At 34.6% G+C, this 13,926-nt stretch overlaps 1 protein-coding gene across 2 annotated transcripts in view; it reads right to left on the bottom strand.

Annotated features, from left to right (window-relative positions):
* Window positions 1-3,150: 3,150 nt before the first annotated feature.
* The window catches only part of SEC24B (SEC24 homolog B, COPII coat complex component), a 46,287-nt gene continuing 35,511 nt past the window's right edge, over window positions 3,151-13,926 (bottom strand). For both annotated transcript variants that reach the window (XM_053940709.1, XM_053940710.1), the window contains 6 exons: window positions 13,048-13,223; window positions 11,362-11,499; window positions 9,079-9,183; window positions 7,940-8,032; window positions 6,212-6,315; window positions 3,151-5,070 (listed from right to left, as the gene is read on the bottom strand). In XM_053940709.1, coding sequence (XP_053796684.1) covers window positions 4,956-5,070; window positions 6,212-6,315; window positions 7,940-8,032; window positions 9,079-9,183; window positions 11,362-11,499; window positions 13,048-13,223 — 731 coding nt within the window. In that variant the 3' untranslated portion in view covers window positions 3,151-4,955. The remainder of the gene's footprint in view (window positions 5,071-6,211; window positions 6,316-7,939; window positions 8,033-9,078; window positions 9,184-11,361; window positions 11,500-13,047; window positions 13,224-13,926) is intronic.

Raw genomic sequence — 13,926 nt, 5'->3', positions numbered from 1 at the left:
TAGGGCAGAGTTCTCTTAACATCTGAAAAAAAATCAAATAAAAGCCTCAAACGTAGCTTTAAGTAAATATAAACCAGAAAACCATAAAGGTAAACAGGTGCAAGAAAATGAAATTTTAATCCTTTCTCCTTTAAAAAAAAAATTAATAGATTGTGAAATACTTCCAGGAGTTCTGCCACCTCCCCTGTTTATCTTCTGTAGAAGCACGCACAGACTAAATTCCTGTGCATGACTGGTACTCCTAATTAGGCAGCTCTTTTTACTAAGGTCTGCCAAAGGAAATTAAGAAGAAACTCTGTAATATTTACTTTTTCCTAGTTATCAAAACTGTAAAGGAAAAGCTATCAAAGGCCGTGCAAGTGGATTGAAGCATAAAATGAAGAAAGATCTATTACGTAGTTATTTGTAGTTATCAGTGTTATTGCAATAATCTTTTACACGATGCCAATAATGTAAGAATTCTCTCGATACACTCCAAAAAGTAGAAATGCCTTTGGATTTTTCCATGGACAGGAATCATCAGTATCTTGTGAGGAAAAATAAATTATTCTCAAAAGAGACTTCAATCCCAGCTATTTGCAAAAGTTGCAACCACACTTTTCCAGATTCCTGAATATGAATATAACATAACATCAGTTTAAGTAAAGACATGCAAGACTGCTAGAAATGTTTTTTTTTTTTAATTCTAGAGGCTGAGAGATAAAAAAATTGCATCAATAAATCATTACAGTTTGCCAATTTTCTTTAAAATTCCCAACACAAGTCGACTAAAGATCCTGGTATGCTAAAAATCAGACGTATCTGTGATTCTAATTATATTCTACCTCCTTTATGAAAATCTGAGATGCAATAGGGCATGTAAAACTCTCCCACGCTTTTTTTAGAACTGAATAAACTACCAGGAAATATTATATAAAAATTTAACATGTATTAAAATATGAAAAACTGCTTTTAAACAAAACATAATTTAAGAAATTTTTACATAGTAACAGACACATATTTGGGGTATTGCATAAATTCATTGCCAGCTAAGCCTCAGACCTCCCCACTCCCCTCACTGGCTACTGAATTTCTGCAGGGTTACATCCTGCCCGCAGAGACAAATACAGTCCAAAACTTCCAACTGTAGAAATCAGTGACTGAGGTTTCAATTAGTTCCTCATTTATCCACTTGTGTCCCATACTGTGAAACTTCATCATAAAATTCTTAAAATCCACCTGGTGTGCAAAAACTTGACTCCACATTTAAAATTACCGAAGAACTCTTGACTCTTAGGATTACTAACAACTGATTTTGGCTTTTACAAACACCAGCCATGACAAAACTATCTTTTCGGTATCTGACACAATTCACAGAAAGCCAAGGCAAAACAAAATTACCTATCCCAGTCATCTTTCCTTCACTGCCATGAGAAGCGCTACATCAAGATTAATAAATAGCTTTATTTCTAATAAGCTTAAGAACAAAATAAAGAATTGAGTTCAATAACGCTTCTCAGGGAGCTGCATCACATGTCTTACCATTTTAAGAGCTTCATGGGGTCGAATTTCTCCCACAAGAACTTCCATACTGCTTCCTTGGTAAAAGACGTACAAGACATGAAAGGGATCCCCACTGTCAGTATTTAAAATACTGAACACTTGGACTGATCACCCAAAGACTTACTTAGCTGGGGCTGGGAAACATCTTTCCTGGGAAATCTTAAATTTCTAATGAAACAGACATGCCTTATATTATGCAGTGTGTAACACACTTGGGGAAAAGTTCAATTCCTAGAATGGCTAGAGAGCTACTTTGGGCACTCAGCACTTTATTTAAGCAGATAAGAATGTCTTTTATCTCTTCTCCCGAACCTTACTTAAGTAGGCAACAAGCTTGTTGAGCTTCACTGTACTTCCCTTGGTGGGATTAATCTTCAGTCTGTATCTTCTGCTACAGAAGTGGTGTGATCCCAAGCCATTCTAAGAGAAACTGTCTTTTAGATCAGAATGTTTAGAGTTGGAAGGGACCAGGGCTTATCTGGTATCACACCCCTGCTCGAACAGGGTCATCCCAAGACACATTGCACAGGATTGTATTCAGATGGCTTTTGAATTATCTCCAGTGAGGGAGACTGCACAATCTCTCTGGGCAATCTGTTCCAGTGCTCGGTCACCTGCATAGTAAAAAAGTTCTTCCTCATGCTCAGCTGGAACTTCCTGTGCATCGGTTTCTGCCTGCTGTCTCTTGTCCTATTGCTGGGCATCACTGAGCAGAGCCTGGCTCCATCCCCTTGACACCCTTCCTTCAGATACTCACAGACATTGATGAGTTTCCTTCTCTGTTGTCTCTTCTGGAGGCTGAACAGACCCAGCTCCCTCAGCCTTTCCCCCTAAGAGATGCTCCAGTCCCCTCATCACCCTTGTGGCCTCTGCTGGACCCACCCCAGGAGCTCCATGTCCCTTTTGTGCTGAGAAGCCCAGAACTGGACACAGCACTCCAGATGTGCCTCACCAGGGCTGAGCAGAGGGGCAGGATCACATCCCTCAACCAGCTGGCAATGCTCTTCCCAATGCACCCCAGGATGCCAATGGCCTTCTTGGCCACAAGGACACCGCAGGCTCATGGACAGTTTGTTGTCCAGCAGAACCCCCAGCTCCTTCTCAGAGAGATACCCTTGCCATGCCTACAGATACTCTATTGATCAAAAGACTAAAATCAGTACCCTGAATCCTGAGATGTTTCAAATTCAAGGTATTTCCGTGAGACTGTCTTTTTAAAATTTAAATCAAAGACCAGTCAGAATGGAGCACTGTGCACTATAATTAAAACAATAAACTATATTCTCTGGGCTGTGTAATAATTTTACTGAACAAATAGCCCTAAAAATGTACTTTTCATAATTTTTATATACAAAAACTATACTAGAAGAATAAAGCTTTAAGAAATAATTTTACAGATTATGTTGCAATATATCATGGCATAACATGTTCCCAGATACCAACACCAAACTCACAAATCAGAAGCATCTTCATGGAACATTTGAAATGTTAACATGCTCTTCTCATCTTCACAAATACAAATGATTTTTAAGATGCCCCACTCTTCAGCAGCACTTAGCTTTCACCCAATGCACATTACTTTACAAACAAGCACTGAAATCCTGAAGGTCTGATTTCGGGACAACGTTCAGCATTGCCTCAGATGTTTATTACATGATAAATTAATTTAGTAAATGGCAAGTTTCTCTTATGTAATTCTTTGGGTAACTTAAACACATTTAGTTAAGGACAACATACAAATATAAGGTATCTTCTCCAAACAATGAGTTTGTGCTAACATGCAGAGTAACACTACTGGCGCAATTTAACTGTTGTAGCTTTTAAAGCATTTGCAAACCATAGCTAGTACATTTTCTCCTTGAATATTTGATTCAGGGGCTATAGCAGTTAAAATACAATGTTAGCATTTTCAAGGCTACATTAAATTAAAATGTAATCATACTAATAATAATTTACTTTTTTTGTACCTAATTATTCCATTGTAGTCACATTTTATTAAACCAAACAGATAAAGTTCAGGAAACTAAGTATGATTGATTGTGCTTTATGAATTAATTCTAATGTGTCTCTAAAAAAAAGGCCGAAGAAAACCATCCCAACTTAACCAAACTGAAAAAATCTATCATTAATCTATCAAAAAGCCCAAACCCTTAAGTTACCAAAACATTAGCAAGAATAAAGTTTCTGAAATATGCAGGTGTGATTACATTTTGAATTTTGTCATTTTAAAGCCTTTACTTTCACTGATGTAATGTAATTAGCTTAATTAACTTTGACATCCCTTCTTGTTTTTCTTTAGATCACAGCAGAATTCAAATCTTCAAGTGTGAGTGATTACCCATGCTTACCCTAAATGGCAGACAACACAAGTCACAGAAATCTGGACCAAGACTACAGTAGTTATAAAATGCAAAACAAGGTTAACAGAAATGCCTTCTTTAGGATAATACATAAGAAGGGGTTTAGGAACTCTGTATCAAAACTCATTTCAGATTATGTGGTATTTTCTCCTCCCTTCCACAGGTCTGTGAAATAAGGTGGTAAATGTGTTTTCTTCAATATTCACTTCGGTAAGAGTTTAGCTGGAAAATGATTATAGTTGCATAAATATAAAACCACATGATAAAGCAAAATATTTTAATTAGTAAGCCAATCATAAATAAATTCACCTAAAATTAACAGAAGCAGCAGCTATATTCCTTCTACATTGATACTTTTATCATGTTTTAATAGTCAACTTCATTATCTAGCCTGGCACAAAACAATTCATCATCATCGAGCACTCAACATTTCTGCACAATGAGCTAGGTCTTTTTTTAGTTACATTTTTTACATTTTCTTTACAAATGTAATACCTATGTACATTATATATTTTATTTCTACAATTGATTTACTTTACTGAAACTCTACAACTTTCACAGGGAATTTGCTGAAGTCTTTAGCAAGTATCAACCATTCCTTTTAAAAAGAAATTCATATAAACAACCAACATACATCACTGCCCTTTGACATCTCTGTTAAGGATTTGGATCTGGAAGGGCTACTATAACAAATGTAAGAAAAAAGGCTTTACCTAATTGTACATTTTGTTAAGAAATATCATCCCACATAGCTACATAAATTCACCAGCTTGCAATAAACAGAGCACCATACCGCTGCACAACTGGAAACGTGTACAAACCAATTTTAAAGTTTACTAGTGAAATAGCTTCATCACTTGTAGCACTTTTAGACTGAAGGAAATCTGCAAAATTCTTTTGGAAAGGTATACTCCTTTAGCTGTAAAGCTTCCAAAACAGTGCTGGTCACTGTATATTGTGAAGGACAAGCATCCACTTCTGTAACTTCCCATATGGTTCTCTTGGCCCATGCTTCTGTCTGAAGTCAGACTCTTTCCTCTACCTATTCCTTGGTCACTTACAAATCTGCTGTTGAATATTAAGTAGGAATTCATAATACGAGAAAGCTGCTTCTGTCCGATCCTCAATTAAATGCTGAAAAAAATCTGTTTTGGCAGGGTTCTCATCTCTGAAAAGAAGAGAAGGTATTAAGCAAAATCAAACTTTGAGAAAAAAAATCCACTGCAAATTCAGAGGGATAAGTTCTAATAAATTGCTTCCTGTCTGTCATTTGGAATATAAATTCAATCCAAAGAAATTACAATTGCAAATAATCCAAAGTCTAGAAAAAAATTTGAAGTTTGCAATATACTATCAAGCAACAGCATCTTTTTAAGTATATAAAATGGTAGAAAAGCAGGTGAAATACAGCACTTAGAATATCTCGTAGAAACACAAAAAAGGAAATGTAAAATTCTTTTGTTTTTGAAGCTAACAAATATGCTGGTGGCAATGAAACAATGCAAAAATTACATCTCTCTTTACATGTAATCTCAATCCCCTCCCCAGACTTTCTTACTTGGCAACAGAATAGAAAAAGTAACATGTTAAAGACCTAGTATCCACAATTATTGCCCCCATAAAAATTTGCTGGGACACAGTCCTCTGTTCCGGTGTTGGGCAGCATGCAGCAAATCTCTCCTACTTATTATGGTCTCTCAGAAATTCCTGCAACTCAAGCAGCAGCCACAATGGCAACAGCTCAAGACCTTCAGTCCTATATTTCAGTATCATTTCTCTGAGTAAGTCATCATACTTTCTAAAAAGTGATCTCCCGCCCACCTCAGTACAACAAGTACTCTACAAGTGAAATATAATCTCAAGTATAAACATTTTATAGAATTTAAACCTCCTTAAGCAAGTCATAGCTTGAAAAGACTTCATAACTTGGCTCATCTATTTGCTGCTGTCCTGTAGATCTCAGTAACAAATACATACAATTATTAAACCATCTACAGATTACTAACTTTACTTGAATCTTTTTATACACATATAATGAAATTTTAAAAGCTATACCAGAAACTAACCTGGTTAACACCATTGATCATAAGGATTTAGAATATTCCTATTAAATATAAGCAACTGAATTTGCACTAGATTCAAAGAAAACCTTTGTCACTAGACAGTTTTATAAACAGCACTTTATCAGCTGGGAAGGTGATGTTATTCAGTTTCTTCCAAGACAGATATATTCACTTTTCATCAGTCTTAATTAGAAATTGTAAATACAAGTTGCTAGTAACAACTCAGTGCATAACAGAAATACTTACTTTATTACTTGAAGAACTGGACTTAAAGGTCTACTATCTCTAAGCCAAGATATAAAAGATCGTGTCCTTTCTGAAGAAGGTGCATCCACCTCAGGAAGCTGTGTCTGGTTGAAGGTAATTGAAAGAAACCATCACCTTTTAGTATTGAAACTATTTTAAAAAAACAGATCCTGAAAGTTGTAACATAACTCAAGCCGCAATCTCTGTTAAGAAATTACCAACCATGGATTTACATACATAGATGTTTTTCTTCAGCTTAAGGACAATACTTTATAATATCTGTGGTGCACTGCTGTCTAGGAAGGTGTACATCTTTAACTTAAACTGGGTTTAAAATGCAAAAGATTTTAGACTTTCGAAAAGTCATCTTTTCAAAATGCTGCTTTTGCAGTTCTTGCCTGTATCTTCTTCTGTCAATCAAGTTTCTACACGTTGCACTTTGCATCACTGAAGAAACAAGAAGTAAAATCTGAATTTTATGTAAATATCAATGGAAAGATGCTACTGGACTATTTGGTTAGGGAATAAGCTGAAAATAATAAAAGGGTTGAGCAATTCACTGAGCTAAACGTATCACCTCTTCAGCCAATACGACGCTTAACGACAATTAACATGACACAAAGGAATTTATTTCAGTTAAAGCAGTTCCACTGCTACCTTTGTATAATGAGGGCATAACTTAAAAGCAGAGAAAACTTTATTTAAGTTTTTGTCTCATTTTCATTATCATAGATGCTATATAACCATAAAAATATCATCCTTCCTTTATCTAAGTTCCTCCTGGAAACTCTATTAACTAATACCACCAGCTGGTCATAGGGGACAGTTCTAAATTGCTAATATATGCAAAATAAAAAACTCTGAACAAGCAGTTATATAGTAGTCTTATAGTTTATCACTCCTAACCTGTTCTTGTCATTTTCCTCCTTGATACTATGCAACTGTAAGCAGAAAATATCTACCTATGTGTTTCTATGCTAACACTTTTTGGTACTATTTGGATATAACCATTTCATTCTGAACTTTCCTAGAGTGTCTTGAAAGGGTCCATCCTTAGCTGCCAATTGTTGACATTATGGAAGCACTACTCACTGAAGAGGAGACTTCTCTTTAATTGCTGCTCTGTTTCACACACTAGACTATAGGTACAGGTTATAACATAAAACCCCTCCACCAAAACACACATCCAAGGGTCTCTGATGTTCTAATAGCTGAAAGTTTCTCTTTTAAACATTAAGACAAGGCTTGGAAGCTGAGTAAAACTTACTGTTACTTACAGGCCTATTGTGTCATACCACAGATTTGGTATCTTACACCAGGTTCACAGAACACAAGGCTTCTGAAAACTATGTTATCAATGAAGTAACTCTAATCTTAATTCTTAACACATCTGAATAGATAATTTTTGTATTAATCCTGTTGAAATTACTTCCTATTCTTGTGAATGCATATGTACTTCCATTAAAATAATAAAAGCAGTTATGTTATAGAGTAACTGTTTGGCATTTAATGAATGATGAAATTTACATGTTTACATTCTTTCCTTGAAAACATCTGACAACTTCTATCTGGCTTCTATGAAGCTGACAAGAGGTTAGAGGTACCTAAGTATGAAAGAACCCAACCTAACTCAGTTACATAATTAAAAACTGAAAATGCAGAAATAAATAGCTTAAATGCACATTCCAAGTGTAAGCAGAATACAGCTGAGCTCATTAAAATGCCTACCATTTTCTGTGGCACTGATGCATAATTCGGGTATCCAAGGACATCTTTTATGAAGTTGTTATCACAGTTTTTTCCAATCCAAAGGTAAAAAATCTGTAAGGTGCCAGAATCAATTTTAGAAAAGGCCCTGCATACATTTTATACAAACAGGCAAGTGGTGATGCAATAGGAATAATACCAGGATAGTAATTTCCATGCAAATTAATCACTTGAGTGTTCCAGTTGCAATTCATACATACATGTCTATATTCATAAGTAAGTGTGTAAATAATCAGTACATTGGTAACACTTAAAGTAAGGTCATTAAATATATAAAAAATAATAGGTAGAATTCAAATACTGAAAGAATTAAGTTGCAGGACACCTTTATAATGTAACAATTAATGCAGTAACTTCCCATATTAAAATTAAACCCCTCAAATTATTTGAAGTCACACCATTCTGTTGGTTACTGCACACTGGCTTCCCAATCTAAACAAGTTGTAGCAAAGCACCAATCATCAAAGCTTATTGCAGTAATTATTTCAGAGGTCTGGAGACAAAAGCTAGTTTTAAATTTAAACTTAGCCCTGAAGTGATTCAAGGTTAAAAGCCCCTTCTAGACTGCCATTGGAGTAGCATAATGCTTTATCCAACTGAGTGTGTTTTAGTGCAATTTCTACAAATACCTTAAATTGTATCTACAGATTTTGTTCAGTCTCCAATTCCCTCTCACATGCAACTCTTACATAACCCAGGCCACAAATCATAAACCCACTCTTTGTGCATAACTGAGAACGTTCCTACATCAAGTGTTTTGTTAAATCCTCTAGTATGTGCAATTTAATAGCCATTAAAAGAAATTCTGGAAAATAAAAATACATTAATTCCATAATAAACATCTTGATGTGAACTCTTGGTATATTTTGACCAGTCTTACATGATAAAAATCAACCTCTATAGCCTCAGAGATAAATACAGCCTCAAATCAAAATATAAAAGCTTTTCACTGGAACACTGTCAGGTTACCTGGAATGCTGATTCACAATACTGTTACTGCTGAGAGCTGACTGGTTTTAAAAACACAGTAGGTATTGCTTTTTGGTTTTCTTTTTCCCCTTAGAAAATGTTTTAAGAAGACGTGTAAAATTTTAACTTACTGAACCACAATCCATAAGAAAAGCTCCTTCTCTCGTCAACTTCTCTGCAGACAACTTCTGAAGAGGTGGCTGAGGAACAACTCTGTCATTCACATGTATTGTACTCTGCAACAAAAACCCAATACTCAATAACACTAGAATTTTACCTTTAAAGGTAAACCAAAACAGGAAAAACACTGATGATCTCTAGTAAAATTGTGAGGATTCTCATATAACAAAATACTATGTTAAGCCATATTAATTATGTACATCAAACAGTTATAGAATGTTACTTATTCTAAGGGCCACTTGAATACCTAAAACATAATAATGCAAATTAAATTAAGAGGCTTATGTAACATTTTTGATGCTACAGATGTCAAAATTTCAAAATCATAACTACTGTTGACTTAAGTTTTCTACAAACAACCTCTGTTTTTTTCCATTGCATTCAATTTCACTACAAATGTTGCAAGAGCAGAAAACCATGAAATTCTACTCCCTGTAATGAAGGGTTCTGTATATTATTGCATTCAATTAACAGGGAGTCCCCTGATTTAAGATCCTGCCTGAAGTAATCCTTGGGTTTGTCCACAGAGCCCTATGACTGATCTGATTAAACAATCTGGCTGTTTGCACTAACATTATTAAAAAATACCCTGCCTTTCTCCACAGAAATAAACAAACAAAAACAATGATAAAAAACCCATTAACACAACCCCCCAGTATTTTCAGATTAAAGTTGCTTTCTCCTCCAATACAAAAACAGGCCAGATATCTCAAGAATCTCTGAATCATTCTGCAAATAATATAGGGAAAAATATTCTACTGACTAAGCACATGTCCTTGTAGTATAAGATTATTTAAAAAAAATCACTATTTAAAAAATTTCATACGATAATGCCATAGATGAACAGCTTTTGGGGATTTAGACATAGTTATGAAAATCAAGCTACTGAATTCCACTTGGGAGAAGTTCCAGGCTTTACTCAATACTTTCAAGAATCGAGTGTTAAAAGAAAACTAGCAAAAACATTTTAAAGGAATTCTGTAATATTTTAAAAATATTTTAAAATTAAAATTTAAATTAAATTTTTAAAGTTTTTTTTTTATTTAAATTTTACAGAATTTTTTAAAGAAACAAGACATTGAAGAGCAGCCTTTGTCACAAATACTTTAAGCTGAAGTAGTACTAAATGGCAGATTAGCATTCTGTTATGATTTAATATCTGGTTTGTCAATTAATTTCAGTAGATAAAATAAGCCCTATTTTTGTATATTTGTACTCCAAATATCTGATCTGAAAGCCTTTGCTAATAAAACTGGATCTCCTAAAGACACTGCTGATTCTTCACAGCACAAGCACACAGTGTTACAATTTAAGTGCCACAAAAAGAACTTCACAAGGCCAGTTGAAGTTGGCGTCTCAAAGACTGGTAGGGGTGGAGTATAAAAAGAGAACTCCACTGAAGAACACTGAATTTAGTCTCACCTATTTGAGTTTATGAAATACTTTAAAAGAAACTTTAAGACTACAATAACTCAGAGGTTGTGCTGAACAATACAATGCCACTGCCAGAGAAACTATTCAGTTTACCATATAATCTTGTATCACTTAGAAACAAACTCCTACATATACTTTTCCAAAACTAGGGACTAAAAAACTCATAAAAGCTTACTTATAAAACCCCTTATTTTTGCCATTATAACTAACTTTGACCTTAAAAAAAAATCCCATCTTGCTTCTTACTATAAAAAAAAAAAAAATCATCTATTTCCTAGGCTATGTCTGTAGAAGATAAAATAATAAAACCTGGTTTCGTACATGAAGTACTTTCTCAGTCTGATCACAACCATCTAGAAGTAAAGTTCTGTTTTATCCACTTCCATCCGAGAAACCACTGGAAGGTTGTTATTGCAGGCAACTGTATGTGATTTCTATATATAAAACCTTGAATCATCCATCAGATTTACTACACACAATTACCACAGACACTTGTAAATAATAAAAACACACTGAAAATGTTTCCAATACATACAATTTTCTTTACTTTCTTTGTATGATAAAAAATTATGGCATTACTGTGGTCACTGAAACAAAATGAAGTAAAACCACAGTTCTGCTCATATCACACTATGGTACTTGCAACTCAAAACTCGAAAATTATGTTTTTCTTGATTTTTTTAACTTAGGGGAAATGCTCCATTTGTATTACAATAACAATATAAAATTACTGCAGCACAGTACCAAATTTAATGGGCCATTAAAAGTAGGAAATGCTATAACCAGGCTTCATACATTACCTCATCAGTCAACTTGTCTATTCTGTACAAGTTGGGATGTATCATCTTCATCAAATGAACAAGAGGCTGGCTCTTCATCTGGCACATTGCATAGACACGATCATCCAAGCGCGTACTTGTGCCTGTTCTGAAGGCTTTCTGCAAGAGAACATTACTACTCAAACAAATCCTGTACTTTATGTCACATGTAAGAGTGCATTTCAGACTTTTCAAAGTGTCAAGCAAAGGTGACAAAGCTTTTGTAAAGGAATGTATCTTATTGATAGAATCTTAATAATAGAGCTTGAGCAAAATGTTTAAAACATAATCCAGCCCCTTCTTACTGACGAAGGAGAATAAATTTCTCCCTCAGTTTGTCTAAAATTTGCATGCAACTAGGCCAGCATTTCTCATTTTTATTCTTGACAAGTGACACTGGCCTGTGAAACTCAGCAGTGCAAGCTAGCACAGGAAAGATACGAGACAAGCAGAGTTCAGGCAAGGTACATATGTGCACAAGATTAACTCTGAATTTATAGTAGTAAGAATTCAATGTTAAGGAAAAGTTTTGGAAAGGAAACATACTTTCATGTTTTACAGGAGACACTAGATTCTCACAGGATAAAATTTATTATTTAATTCTCTCCTACTGAATTTTTCAGCTCTCCTTTAGAAGCAACTAGTACACAATTGCTGTGAGAAGCAACACAATGAAGTAAACATCATATTCTAACTCAGTGAAGAACGCTCCTATAATCAAAGTTCATATTCACTTCTACAACAAAGCTAAGGACATCACTCATTCTTGGCTGCCACAAGCATTTTGATTTTGGTTTCTCTATAGCCCACGTTTTATTATTGTCAAGATAACAAAAATTCCAAACCTAAACAACTTTTCCCAGCCACTCTTATTTCTGCCTTTTACACAACCTTGATAATAAATGGTCTGCTTTTTCCTCACCATTAACTGCATTTGTTATGCAAGTATCAAATCGTAATCAGTATATTAGAGACCGAAGTAATCACTATGCCAAAGAAAAATTATTATGCTTAGACCTCTTATAAGACTTATATTAAGGTTTATTCATCAAAACCAAGAACTGTCAGACATGAAAACCTTTAAGCAATGAGACTTATTCGTAACAAAACCCTGCAGGAAGCTCTCACTTTTTCAGTACAATGGTCAGTAATCTAAACAAAGATATAATTAAAAAATAATAAAAAGTAAAGTATTAACTACTTCTATGTGAACTTTCAACTATATCACTTGAGTTTCTATAAAGAATTTCACCGTATTTCCTTGGAAACTAATTTTTCTTCTTGGAGCTTTAAAGTACAAAAAATATGTATTGGAAAATACTTGTTTTTTCCTTCATAAAATAAAAATGAAGTACTAATAAGCAGTTTCCAACAACCATTATGGGCTACACTAATGAGCTGCCAAAATCTGAGAAATGTTAATTGTAAGTTATATATTTATTTTCATTGTAAAGCAATATAAGACAAAACAAGAAATCCAAAGTCAAGTAAACTAATAAACGGTTCAGACGTTAACAATTTAAAATAAACTACTATATCATCTTCTACAATAAATCCAATTTCCATATTTTTAGAGAAGTGCAGACATTGCTTGACCTAGAACAGAAGACTTCCTCGAACAGAACAATGAACTCAACATCAAACACTAATCCACTAGATCATACATACCTGTTTGAGAAGAGCCAAAATATAGAGTGGGAAAAGCTTGAGGGAATTTGGTGCTATCAGCATGGACTGCTGAAGATTTGAGGCAGTTGACATGTATGCTGACAAGGAGTCCACCACAGCATTGACTAAGGCATCTCTTGCATCTGCAAGGCTGGATGAAACTGAGCGATCCACAGCTGGGGGGAAGAAGGAGGGAAGAAGTTACCACACATGGCTTCACTCATTCCCTTGAACTTTGAAAATTTGAGTTGTGCTTCTGGGTTATGTTTTAAGACTAAAAAATCCCCCAAACCACATCTGCGGTCCTAATTTTTTTTTAGAAGCACATATATGACTGTCCATATAGAAAATCACTTTCATAATGCTCAAAGATATAGTGCAGCTAATTCAGTACTCTTGGAGAATTAAAAAAAACTTTTTAAAGCAATCATACATAGTGAAGTCTAAATATAAATTTAAACCTTATACAAACAATTTAGCTATTGTTGAAATGCTGTTGCCCAACCTCCAAGCTAAGATTTGCAGCAATTAATTTTGATTTTTTTTCCTCTCCTCATGTAAGAAATTTCTTCCGTGACTTCAGTGGCATAATTATGATTACTGTAAATGCAGCTTCATCCTCTGCTGAGCAAGGGCTGCAAATCCTTTGGTTGGAGGAAGCCACCTGCTGGACTGAATGTGAATTTAAGACGAGATCACAGAATGGTTTGTGTTGGAATGAACCTTAAAGATCATCTAGTTTCAATCCCAAAAGACACAGAATTACAATTCACTTCTTCTAACTTATTTCAATATTAACACACAATATAGCATGTGCTAAAATGCTGCACAGAGTCATACACATTTAACAAGAGAGATCAGTCTATGAAACAGCTACTC

The sequence above is a fragment of the Vidua chalybeata genome, chromosome 4 (genome assembly GCF_026979565.1).
Source record: "Vidua chalybeata isolate OUT-0048 chromosome 4, bVidCha1 merged haplotype, whole genome shotgun sequence".
NCBI lineage: Eukaryota > Metazoa > Chordata > Aves > Passeriformes > Viduidae > Vidua > Vidua chalybeata.
This window is presented reverse-complemented; position numbering and strand designations above follow the sequence as displayed.